Source organism: Hemitrygon akajei, chromosome 9 (assembly GCF_048418815.1).
Source record: "Hemitrygon akajei chromosome 9, sHemAka1.3, whole genome shotgun sequence".
Classification (NCBI taxonomy): Eukaryota; Metazoa; Chordata; class Chondrichthyes; order Myliobatiformes; family Dasyatidae; genus Hemitrygon; species Hemitrygon akajei.
In genome coordinates, this window is record NC_133132.1 from 161,885,628 (window position 1) to 161,899,295 (window position 13,668).

The 13,668-nt window shown below is 42.6% G+C and overlaps 1 protein-coding gene across 1 annotated transcript in view; it reads right to left on the minus strand.

Annotated features, from left to right (window-relative positions):
- The window catches only part of lama4 (laminin, alpha 4), a 186,053-nt gene that overhangs the window by 36,291 nt on the left and 136,094 nt on the right, over positions 1–13,668 (minus strand). The window contains exons 27-30 of the mRNA XM_073057415.1: positions 13,198–13,337; positions 10,477–10,612; positions 7,528–7,665; positions 4,510–4,643 (exon numbers count right to left, since the gene is read on the minus strand). Of these exons, the coding sequence (XP_072913516.1) occupies positions 4,510–4,643; positions 7,528–7,665; positions 10,477–10,612; positions 13,198–13,337 (548 nt within the window). The remainder of the gene's footprint in view (positions 1–4,509; positions 4,644–7,527; positions 7,666–10,476; positions 10,613–13,197; positions 13,338–13,668) is intronic.

The following is a 13,668-nucleotide window of genomic DNA, read 5'->3' on the forward strand; positions in this document are numbered from 1 at the left end:
CATTTTTGTGGCTCGTCACTGCTTCTGTCAACACTGTGACTGAATAATGGCTGCTATCTGGAATAAAAATGGACCAGGAACCATTTCCATCCTCTGGTATCATGAAGCAGTCAATATATATCTGATAGGGTTGGGAGCGGGGTGGGATTCTGTATGGGGGTGGGGCTGGCTATCAGGGAAGAGAATCACAATCCCGACAAAGGGCTGGTTAGGAGACTCAGCCGTACATTATTCCATCTTGACCTGACTGAACTCAGCAGTGTTACCATGGCAGGCCTTTCCTAAGAGTTACAGTAGTGGTCACCAATCCATCGATCGCGATCGACTTTGAGACTTTCCCAGTAGCTCCCGAAAAAAAAATGAAAAATAAATACACAAATACTGTTGAGAGATTGTTTATGGGTTGCGGGGTTTTAGTTCCGTTCTTTCTGCCCAGTGCGCATGTGTGTAGCTCCCCCCGCACTACACAGTGTAATTCTGTGGTCCCCAACCACCAGGCCGCGAGGAAACGATATGAGTCAGCTGCACCTTTCCTCATTCCCTGTCACGCTCACTGTTGAACTTGAACCCATGCGAGGTCATCAGGCGACTAAACGCAGTGATACCCCCGCGCCAGGGATCACTGATTGGCCTCGTGCGGCCGGTGGGAAGTGCCGTCGCTACTGGCCTGGAGCACTGCCTCTGAACCTGTTTAGCACACCGAATGTTCGTGGGGAACCCGGTGCTAAAATATTCACAGACGACCTAATTTGGACTCAGCGTTTCATAAGTAGCAGAGCAGCTACCTTGCTGCGATCTACTGAAACAAACATTTGTCGGCCGATAGATCCTACAAGGGGGGCGGGCGCGCACCCTGTCACTCTCCTCGCTTGGTCACTCGCTCTCTTCAGACTGCGACTGCCGTGGCCCCGGCACGGGGACCTCCAGCCCTGACCTTGTCCTCTCACCCGACCCACGACCAAGGCCAAGGCGTCTGGCGGCAGGCTGCAGTTTGGGCCCAGAGGCTGTCTAATGAGGCAATGGAGCCCTCAAAACTACTTTGGCACCCTGAGTCCAAGTACCCTGCACTTAAAGACAAACCTGTTGAGTTTTTTCAGCAGAAATAAAGTGAGCAGCGTGGGACAGAAGCTAAGTGCTGAGAACCGCGAAAACTAAATTGCGGAATAGACTGGACATAAGGAACCTGCTTCGAGTATCGCGGTATTCCCGTCGTGTTTAACACCCCCTCCCCCCCACGTCGGCCGGTCCGCAAGAATATTGTCAATATTAAACCGGTCCATGGTGCAAAAAAAAAGGTGGGTACCCCTGGTGTTTATACATTATTTTTACTTCCGGTCTTTTCTGCCCTGGTGCACATGCGTGTAACTAATTGATCTGGGGTCAATCTTGACTTTTACTAAGGCCGAGGTAGGGGACCTTGGGCTTAAAAAGGTTGGTGACCACTAAATTACAGGATATGCTTAACAATTGTTATTAATCGGCTCATTGGGAACCTGGCTATATGTAGGTTAAAAAAACATGAGAAAATAGGTTTAATTAGCAAAGCTTGGGACTGCCATCTGGTTGTGTTTATCAAAGCATTAATCTCCTGTGGGTCAAATTATAAACCACCAAGAAAATAAAGTTAAAGTTATATGGTGTTCTGAAAATGGAAATGGTCAAAGGACTGATATTAGCAATGTGACCTACTCCTATAACCTACAGACTCCGTTTTCAGAGATTCTTTTCAACTCATGCTCTCAGTATTTTATTTATTTGGACAGTTTGTCTTCTTCTACACATTGGTTCTTTATGAGTCTTTTCCTCCTGAGGTATAGTTCTTATTAAGTTCTTTTGTATAGCTTTCCTGTAAACGCCTGCAGGAAAATTCATCTCAAGGTGGTATGTGGTAAAATTTCAAAATTTATTATCAAAGTATATACAATATATGTCACCATGTCTAACCCTGAGATTCATTTTCTTGTGGGCATACTCAACCGATCTATAGAACAGTGACTATAACTGGATTAATGAAAGACCACCCAACTGGGGTGTCAACCAGACCTATAAGTCAAAAGCAACAAGGCAATGAATTTAAACATCCATGGTTCTAACACAGCTTGTTTAACATTTTTAAACCGCAACCACATTTTTCTGCGTGTTTCGAACTAAACCATGGTTAAATATCAATGGGCTTGTTGTATTTATTTATTTTTCATGACGCGGTCTCTACTGGCAGGGCCAGTATTTGGTGCCCATCCCTAACCACTTTGACAAGATGATGGTGAACCAACTTTTTGGATTGCTGCCATACTCCGGGTGAAGGCATTACCACTAAGCTCATGGGGAAGGAGTTTCAGGAGACCGTTGCAGAGCAGAAGGGTTGCCAATTTATTTCTAATACAGAATGGTGTAAGAATTAACAGGGAACTTGCAAGTGGTTGTGTGCCTATGTATTTGCTACCTTTGCACTTCATAGAGTGTTGCTGCGTGGCCTAGTGGGCAAGGCATCAGACTAGTAACCTGAAGGTCACTGGTTCGAGCCTCAGCTGAGGCAGTGTGTTTGTGTCCTTGAGCAAGGCAATTAACAACACATTACTCTGCGACCGGTGCCAAGCTGCATGGGTCCTAGTGCCCTTCCCTTGGACAACATCGGTGGCGTGGAGAGGGGAAGGCCTGCAGCTTGGGCAACTGCCGGTCTCCCATACAACCCTGCCCAGGCCTGCGCCCTGGAAACTCCAGGTGCAGATCCATGGCTTCTCGAGACCAACGGATGCCACCACACTTCATAGGGGAGAGGCTATACATCTGAGAGGAGTTAAGTGAGGAGTTCATGATTGTTCATGAGTGCAAGTTCATGCAGTGCGTTTTATAGATACACTACACTACAGTTACAGTGTGATGGTGTGGAGGAAGTGACCATATAATGTGGCATGTGAGGTGACAATCAAGCTGACAACTTTGCTCTGAATAGAGTTGAATGCTTTGATTATTGCTGGAACTGTTCTCATCTAACTGAGTGGGGATATCCAATCACAATCCAGAACTGAGCCTTGGAAACAGTGGAAAGAATATTAGGACATTGTCCATGAAATGCGAACACAAATTTATAATGACAGTCCCATAGGCAGCCAAATGAAAGTGAGTCATTCTCTACATGATACTCAGATTTTGACTAGTGTGTAGCCATGGTATTATATGGCTGTGCTGGCTGAGTTTCTGATTAATGTTGACATTGTCAAGTTGGCAGTGGTGGATTTACTGGTGGTAATGCCACTGAATATCAGGGCAAAATGGTTACACTCTTATTTGTTGAACACATTCATGGTCTGATGCATGTGTGGTCTGAATATTATTTTTTGCATCAGCCTATGCCTGAGTATTGCCCAAAGCACTGAAAATGCAGACGTGCTCTGCTTCCTTAGCTGAAGATTTGTGAATAAAACTGAATATTTACATAATACTAGCATCCCCGCCAAGCTCTCTTCTCACTGCTGCCATTGGGAAGGAGGTACAGAAGCCTTGGATCCCACACCACCAGGTTCAGGACCAGTTATTTACCATTCAATCATCTAGCTCCTGAATCAGCGTGGGTAACTTCACTCACCTCAGCTCTTAACTGATTCCACAACTTATGGAATCAACAGCAAGGACGCTACAACTTATATTCTCAGTGTTATCTATCCATCTGTTCATCTGTCCATCCACCTATCCGTCCAAACATCCACCCATCTAACTATCCATCCACCTACCCGTCCATCCGTTCATCCATTCATCCATTTATCCATCCATGTATCCGTCCATTAATATATCCATCTATCAATCTATTCATCTATCCATCCATCCATATAGGCCATAAGACATTGGAGCAGAATTAGGCTATTTGGCCCATCGAGTCTGCTCTGCCATTTAATCATGGTCGATTCTTCTCCCCCTCCTCAGCCCCACTCCCCAATCTCTCCTTGTAACCTTTGAACCTGTGCCCAATCAGAAACCTATCAAGCTCTGCCATCTATCCATCTAATTTTATATGTGCAGTTTGTCTCCTTTTGCACACTGATAGTCAGACTTTGTGTGTAATTTTTCATTGATTCTATTGCGTCTCTTTGTTTTCTAAAGACAGGTGCTGACATACCGTATATGTCCTTTGATAATAAATTTACTTGTGCTTTGAATATTCCCCTTTATGATGAAAAGTTCTGGAGTTGAGTGATCCTGATGAAACTCGGTGCATCAGTGAGAAAATTATTTTTTAAATAATATTTTTCACTTGTCATCATGGGCACATCTCTGGTATGGTCAACAAACATAATTTATTCCTAGATTACCTTGAGAACATGGGGGGTGGACACTATCTTGGGCTTCACTGGAAGAAGAGCAATGGTTCAAGAAGATGACTAACCAGCACCCAAGGCAAGTTGAGAGAGGCAAAGAATGTTAAGGGCCATTCTTTAGAACTGTTGACAACACCTTTGAGCATATTAGTACATACATTAATGCAGAAGGTAATTAATGCAAGGTAATACTTACCTTGAGGGGGTGACAGTTGCTCTAACAAAATGATTCCGACCATCATTATATTGGTTCTCTGTAGAGTGCAAAGTTGTTTTTTTAACTTTGAAAATGACAGTACCATTGTCCAATGCAAGGGAGAAGTTATCAGCCTGAAAAGAGATTTATAAATTAATTTAGATATTCAAGGGTGGATTTTCAGTTTCTGTGACATATCTTTATCAGGATACCTATCTCAGAGGCAACACATTCAACAGAGATTACATCATATTGTTAGAAACCAGAGAGTCCTCTCAGAATCAGAATCAGGTTTAATATCACCGGTGTATGCCATGAAATTTGTTAGCTTTGCAGCAGCGGTACAATGCAATGCATAATAATAGAGAAGAAACTGTGAATTACAGCATATATATATATGAGTTAAATAAGTAGTGCAAAAAAATTGAAATAAAGAAGTGGTGAGGTAGTCTTCATGGGTTTAGTATCCATTCAGACATCAGATGGCATAGGGGAAGAAGCTGTTCCTGAATCACTGAGTGTATGCCTTCAGGCTTCTGTACCTCCTCCCTAATGGTAACAATGAGAACAAGGCATGACCAGGGAGATGGGAATTCTTAATGATGGACGCCGCCTTACAATTCGCTCCCTTGATTTTGAGTAGAATAATATTGAACTTGAGCACTTTCACTTCTGTTTTGCAAGGCAGAAATGAAATTTGGCTTGACAAAGGGTCTCGTCCCTTCATTAAGACTTTTTAATCCTCTCCATAGATGCTGCCTGACCTGCAGGCTGACAGGATGGGTGGTGAGAAATCAACCCTTAGGTGGTGAAGAAATCAGGCGTAAGGATTAAAGTTTTACTTGGCACCTTTGATTAGAACACAGTTAAGGCCGATTAAGGAGCTACTGCAACTCCTTACATATATACGACTGATTAAGTTGTGCAACTGGGGCAGCACAATGCTTTACAGTACTGGTGACCCGTTTCAGTTCCAGCCACTGTCTGTCAGGAGTTTGTACCTTCTCCCTGTGACCACGTGGGTTTCCTCCAGGTGCTCCAGTTTCCTCCCAAAGTCAAAATGAGTACTAAGGTTAATTGGTCAGTTTACATTGTCATGTAACTATGCTAGAGAAACTGGCCAGTGTGGCCGGAAAGGCCTATTCCATGCTGTATCTCAATAAATAAATACATATTTTGTACATTTATAAAAAGTTATGACCTCAACATTAACATCTACGGCAGCATTTAATACATCCTCAGAATCCAAGAAATATGGTTATTTTCAAGTCTCTTAAATCCTTAGCTGTTATGATTGTGATAATTCCTTTTGTGGTAGATAATCACATACTTTAAAAAAACATGATTCAGATGCAGTGCATTTCCTTGAACTCTTCATTCTGTTGCTTCTTAAAAGAATTCCCTAAATTTATTGTTACAGAAATTAAGCACATTGCCATGGATGGATTAATTATTTTTTTTGGTTGTATCTCAAATATAATATCGATCTATGTTTAGATGGAGAACTATCTTAGTTCTGCCGACACATATAAACAGATTAGAAAGGGTGCAGTGCAGAGTTCAGTAATGCCTTGGCTCACATGAGTTGACTGCTCAACTTTATCCTTTAATGGTTCAGAAATCATTCAAAGTGCTTGTAACACATCAACACCTTTCTAGGAAATCGTTGAGCCGTGATACCCACTTGAAAAAACCTGCTGGGTTTTATATAAATGCTGATATTTGGCTGCTGTTTGCAAATGGATGACTGCCATTTTAAGTCTATTGAATATTTTTATTTACAGTTATAAATCTGCAACTATCCCTTCCAGCCCAATGAGTCCACACTGCCCAAATGCACCCAGAGGGAACTCATGTGGCCACAGAAAAAGGTGCAAACTCTTTACAGACAGTGGTGGGAGTTGAATTTGGGACAGTGGCACTGGTAGTATTACCCTAACTGTGTCACCAGAAAACATTAAGGTCCTGTAGTCCTCTGGAATATTGAATTCCAAAGATTTCCCACCCATTTCTTCTGACCTCAGTTTTAAAGGGCCTCTGTTACTTATTCTTATTTACTTTTTTCTTATCTTACTATTTATGTCTGATCTTGAGAAGAATTTTTATTTTTGTTCTGCCTTTAGAGTAATATCTTGGTTGCACTGCACCTAGACAGAAGTTAATCTCAAACCAGCAGCAACAGTGTTTGCCAACATACACTATTGACAAAGAGCCACATCACATACAGGACTGTGAAAAGTCTCAGATATATATATGTAAAACTAGGATGCCCAAGACATTTGCACAATACTGTAGTATTCTGTATTGCATTGTACTGGTGCTGCAAAAAATGAAACACATTTCATGGTATATGTGAGTGAGAAGGGGGCTCTGTTGTGGACTGAGAGTGGGAAGGGGGCAGTGAGAAGGGAATCATGGTTGGGAAAAGGGGATGGGAGAGTGGAGGGAGTGGGAAGCACCAGAGAGACATTCTGTAGTGATCAATAAACTAATTTGGAATCAAATGACCTTGCCTGGTGTCTCAGGACTGAGTGTGTCTGCACCCACACCAACCCCCCCACCTTGCACTCCTTATCTGCCACCTGTCTCACACCCCTCCTATGGCACTCACTCAACTCCCGCCATTCCCAACATCCTTTGCTCTCACCAGATTTACATACTTATTCTTCACTCCATGTTCATATCATTTGACTTGAATGCCAATGTTTGAAATATAACTTTAAAATCAAAAATAGATAATTATTCACAAACTATGATCAATGGCATGGTGGAAAGCAACATATGTTTTCCTCTTTATTGATTATAACATTTACTAAATTAAATGGCAGAGGATAGTCCCTATTGCAGCAACAACAAAACCGACTAGCTGGGATGCAAGTCTGACTAGGAATTCTCTTTAGGTAATAAAAATGTTGCACTTCTAAAACCAAAGAAAATACAGTTAAACATATCTTTCTCTAAAATGTTAGAGAGTGCTTTCGCTTAGAATTCCTTCTAAGGTATCTCTTTGATACTCACTCCTTCATTGTAGTGGAAAAGCAGCCCATTTGATTGTAAAGTCCTGAAGTTGAAGCCTCCTTCGAAATTCGAAAAGGGTGTGATTTTGTCGACGGAAGAGATGAAACCTTCACCATTGAAGTAGGCCATGCGTGACATCTGTGAACCACAAGTCCAATATTGAAATGCACATTGAAAGAAAATCAGTTGTAGAAACGATCATATTCACAAGATGTTTTTTCTCATTTGGCCAGGGGTTCCCAACCTTTTTCACGCCATGGATCCCCATCATTTACTGAGGGGTCTATGGACCCCAGGTTGGGGTTCCCTGCTTTAGTCGATGATTCATCCATGAATTTCAGAAGAGTTGCTTCAAGTTGTTTCTTGCAGTTTTGTATTGTGCCCTGCTAATTGCTGGTTATTGGTTTCTGCGCTATTGCTTTCCTGATTTAATTCAAGGAAAAAGTACTTTTTAGCAATTATGTATTGTAAAAGCTCAATTAAAATTAAAGTCTTGTCTTCATTCTCCCAGAAACGCACAGAAAGTTCAAATGTTTAGAATTTGGAAATTGGTGAAGACTTGTGACAAAATATGTTTGAATCTCCCAGAGAATCTACAGTAGGACTCAATGAATTAGTGACCTCAGGGTAAACATATTCCGAGCTCTGACATGGAGGAGATTAGCAGGTGGACAGAGAAAAATAAGATTTAGAAATATGCTAAAAACTTCCCAGAATGTGTTATAATTAGGAATCCTCTAGTCCAGGGGTTCCCAACCTTTTTTATGCCATGGACCCCTACCATTAACCAAGAGGACTGCGGACCCCAGGGTGGGAAACCCCTCTCTAGCCTATAACATCTCAAAGTGGAGAAGGACTATTTGGTATTGTATTGAGAGTGTCAAGTCCTTTTTTATCTAGAACACACAGAAACCTTGTGAAACTAGCAGAAAGAGCACAGTGCCTCATAAACCAACCAGCCACTTGCCCTATCAGTCAGTCTCCTGCCCCAGCAAGCTTCCCTGTTAGCCAATCACCGGCCCTAGCCTGCCGCTCTCAGATGTATCCTGTCGTCTCACCCATCTCCTGCCCCATCAGCCATCCCTATCACTTCCTCTTTAAGTTATCACTTGCCCTACCTGCAGAAGAGTGTACTAACACCTTATTGGTCTCATTAGCTACTTCAGGACCACTAAAGCAGAGTGGAAGCAAATCATCCTCAATCCTGAGTGAAAAGAAGAAGATTATCACCATTTATTTTATCTTGTAAAATCATGCTCATTTTTCTTTAACTTGCCTGCAGTATTGTTCTGCTATAACACAACTTTAACTATTAAATACAGTGCATGTTTTAAAATTTGTTGAATACAATTTGAGTGTGACCGAAGTACAAAAATACCAAATAACATACTAACTAATACAAAATTACAATGAAACATTAATTCAATGCCTGCAAACAAAATCACACCATTGATAGCTATAGCATTGTCTGGCTTTCTTTTAATGGGAGCTAATGGTTACTTCTGGAACTATAGCTTCATATGTGTTTTAGGAGTGTTGTTTGGATTTAAACATGTAAGTGAACAGTGCTTAAACTACTTTGTTAGCAGGAAATATCTTCCTGGTAGGGAGAGGGAAGTCATTGTGGAGGAGAAACAGGGAAGTGAGGTAGCTTTTGAAGCAAAGATAGTTACAGTATAACCACCCTTTAGTGAGAGCACCCATAGCTATCTATATCCGAAAGGGCTTAAAATTTCCATTTGAGTTTAGAACTTCACAGTCAGCAAACCCAATATCATCACAGAGTCAGGAGTAATTACATTCAAAAGGGATTTGGTTAAATACATGGGGGAGGATTTAGAGCAGAAGTTCCCTACCTGGGGTCCATGGACATTTTGCTAAATGGGGCATTAGTCCATGGCATAAAAATAGTTGGGAAACCCTGGTTTTATGGAGCATGGTCCAAAAGTGGCAAATGGGACAAGAAGACAAAAACATAAGAAATAGGAGCAGGAGTAGGCCATCTGGTCCGACCATTCAATAAGATCATGGCAAGCTATGGACTGGATGATTTGGGCCAGAAAACCTGCTTCCACGATGTGACCTTATGTCTCTAACTGGAAATACTAATCAGGTCAGGACTGAGAAATGGAGACGAGTCAGATCAAAGAGCCTGCACTAGAATTGGGAAAGAAAGAAAGCAAATTGGAGAGAGGTTGGGGGATACGTGGAGAGGAGAAAGGGGGTGTGTCTCTGTAAGGGTGGTGTCAGGACTGCCTGGCAGTAAACTGTTTATGAAGCCATGAGACCGAGAGGTTAGCGAGGAGAATCAGAAAGAAAACAAACAAAAGAGTATGCAAATAGAAGAGCTTCAGCAGGTGCTACACATCTTAAGGAACACACACATAGTGCTGGAGGAACTCAGAAGGTCAGGCAGTACTTATGGATGGGAATAAACAGTCAGCGTTTCGGGCCGACACCCTTCATCAGGACTGGAAAGGAAGGGGGAAGAAGCCAGAGTAAGGAGGTGAGAGGGGAGGAGGAGGAGTACAAGTGGCCAATAATCGCTGAAACCAGATGAGGGGGAAGGAAGATGGATGGAGGAAAGGGGGATGAAGTAAGAAGCTGCGAGGTGATAGGTGGAAGAGATAAAGGGCTGTAGAAGAAGGAATCTGATTGGAGAACTGTGAGAAATATCCAGAAGATCAGATTGTGTCATTGTGTGAAAAAACTGAAGAATTTCTGCAGATGGAGAACCAACAGCTGAAATGATACAAAGAGAGAAAGGAAGCAAAATGGAATCATTGAATTTAACAGGGTTTCAATCACTGACAACAAAATAAATTTATATTTTGGCTAGTATATATTTACTGTTATCTGAAGCAATCTCCAGACACCAGTTAGTTTCACAAAGCCCAGATTTAATATTAGCCCATGTTTAGACACATTAATAACTTGAAATGAACTTACAAGAGAATCTTCTGTACAGCCACTGCTAACTCCGAATGTCTCCTCTTCCTCTAGTACATTGAAGTCTCTCCTCTGGAACTGGAAGCTCCTAAGGCAACCCCGAAATCCTGCATCTACAGCAATGTGCGACCTGAGCCTATCCAACAATAGACAAGATATCATTATACATTTGCTGGGCTGAATTTTGCTAATAAGCACCAGGAGTTTCATAGTGAATCTCAGGCATTTATTGCTTTACCAGGGTCCTTGATGCCTACTCATTGACATATGGAAATGCTGATAGTCCTCTCTGCTCCTGGTCTCTATGTTGACTCCAGTGGTGTCCTCCATTGGTCAGGGTTGACTATGGATGTTGTGTCCTAGCTGTCGAAGTCAATACGCGAGCCAGGGCAGTACGATACGGACAGCAAGTTGTTGCCCATGCAGCGGGCTCCCCCTCTCCATGCAGCTGAGTCAAAGGAACAGCAGATGCCGATACAGTTTGGCACCAGCGGTGTTGCAGGAGTTGGCGGTCAACGCTGAACTCAATGTAGGGCTCACAAACATGAGAAAATCTGCAGGTGCCGGAAATCCGAGCAACACACACAAAATGCTGGAGGAACTCAGCAGGCCGAGCAGCATCAATGGGAGAAAAGTAAACACTTGAGGTTTTGGGCTGAGATCCTTCATTAGAACTGGATAAAAAGATGAGAAATCAGGGTAAGAAGGTGGGGGGTAGGACTGCCATAGGCACTCCAGCCCCGGACTTTTCCCTTGGGGTTTACTCCCGAAGCCTTCCCCATGAGTAGATGTAGTTGCAAGGCAGTGGAGGTTTGAGATCAGAGTTTTCCTCCTCCTAGATGAACTGCCAACTGTGGCCGATGAGCCTTATCTGCCCAAAGTGACTGGTTTTAAGGAGCCAGTACCCCACCTTTTCCCCTTCTGCCGGTAGAAACGGTTCTGTTGGGCTCAGTAGCTAAGCCACACGTGAAGGCCAGGAACTGGACTTGGATGTTGGAGGCTATTTGAGGTGTGTGCCATTGGGAGCATTTTTCAATAGGTAGTGGGAGCTTATCCCTGTTACCAGCCAAGGCTATAGCAACCTTAAAGGCTCTAGTAAACGAGCACAAATTTGCAGAGCCTGTCCGGAACTTATGCCGAGACATTTTCTCACAGCATCCACATTGGGTTGTATTTGGCACAAGTCCATCCGCGTTAGTAGACCTTCCATAGCTGCTAGGCTAATTGCAAAAATAATGAAAATCATGTGTTCATTTTACATGAAAATCCCCTCTCCCCACCCACCCACCTTCCTCTCACCTGGTCTTGCCTAACCCCTGCCATCTTATTCCTCCCTCAACCTTATTTTGGCTTCTGCCCCTCGTCTCAGCCTGAAACATTGACTGTTTAATCCCCTCCATCGATTCTGCCTGGTTTATTGACTTCCTCCTGCATCTTGTGTTGCTCTGGATTTCCAGCATCTGCAGAATCTCCTGTGTGTATGTTTTAATCATTTCTTTTCAGATAAAGTCATTTTAAATGCTTTAAAATGTAGAAATACAATTTCCGATTAAAATAAAAGCAATGAAATACACCTATGCGCATCCCGTTAATCTTGTCATTTATTTGTTTTCTGCCATCTAACGCATTATGAAAATTTTATAACTGCCAAATAAGATAAGCAATTAAAAAATCATATAACACACAGAACTGGCCATATAACTTAATTAGATTCATTGATTTTAGGCTTGAACATATATTTGCTGAACCTTCAGGTGATAATTCTGCAAGAAAATACAGCATCTGAATTAAAGCAACTAGTTAAAACTGAGTGTTTGGACAAAATTAGCTTCTACTTGATTTCAATGCTTAATACATTTCCCTCTCATTTATTTGAAATTAGCTTTCAGTTTAACACAAACAGTGCTGGGCAAAAGTCTTAGGCACTCATATACATATACAGCTAGAATCCCTAATAATTTTGCAGAGTACTGTATCTGTCAACGTGGAGCGGAGAGCAAGTTTGTAAATCTGGTAGAAGCAAAGGATGCTGGGAATGGTGAGGGTGCAGTATCAAGGGAGGGGTATGGTACGGATGGCAGAGAAGGAGTGCTGGGGTTAGGGGTGGCGCAGGTGCAGACACACTCAGCATTGGGACACCAGGCAAGGTAATTTGATCCCAAGACATTCGTTGGTTGATCATTACAGAATGTCTCTGGTGCTTCCCACTCCCTCCCCTCTCCCTGCTCCCTTCCCACTCTCAGTCCACAACAGAGACCCATATCAGAATCAGGTTTATCATCACTCACATATCGCATAAAATTTGATTGGTTTTGTGGCAGCAGTACAGCGTAATACATAAAATTACTACAGTACCATGCAACATTCTTAGGCACCCTGGCTCTATATATCTATATATACACACACACACACACACACACACACACACACACACACACACACACACACACACACACACACACACACACACACACACACACACACACACACACACACACACACACACACACACACACACACACACACACACACACACACACACCCGGCTCCCTTGCACACTTTCCATCTGTGCTGGGTTGAGCATCGAGTTAGGAACTTGGCCTCGTAAAAATAAGAAAGCCTGCTAAAAAAACACAATCACTACAGTGTCCTGATGATGCCACTTGGAGTTAAGGGCTTCCTTCTTCTTCTTTTAAACCTTTACACTCTACGGTAACTAACCTTGATAAGATCTCAGCAGGGGCTCCTCCAACATAGACATTAGAGAACTGCATATTCTTCTTTTCATTTTCAACACTTTTTACATTGGTTCTGTCAATCAGCAGGATTACCTTCTTGTAATTGTGGTAAATGAATGAGACCTGAATGGGGGTGATACAATTGTTAATACACACTATTTCTCGGAAACAGTATATGCTTACCTTGCAGCAACCTGATGTGGGCGAAACAAGGCTGGCAATGAAAGGCGGTAAGATAGCGTAATGGTTAGCACAACAGTGTACGGTACCAGCCACCCAGGTTCTTTTCCCACTGCTGCCTATAGCACTTTGTTTCTCTCCCCATGGCTGTGAGGTTTTTCTCTCGGTGCTCTGGTTTCCTCCCACAGTCCAAAAACCTACCGGTTGGTAGGTTAATTGGTCATTGTGAATTCTCCTGGCTAGGATTAAATCAGGGCATTGCCAGGCAGTATGG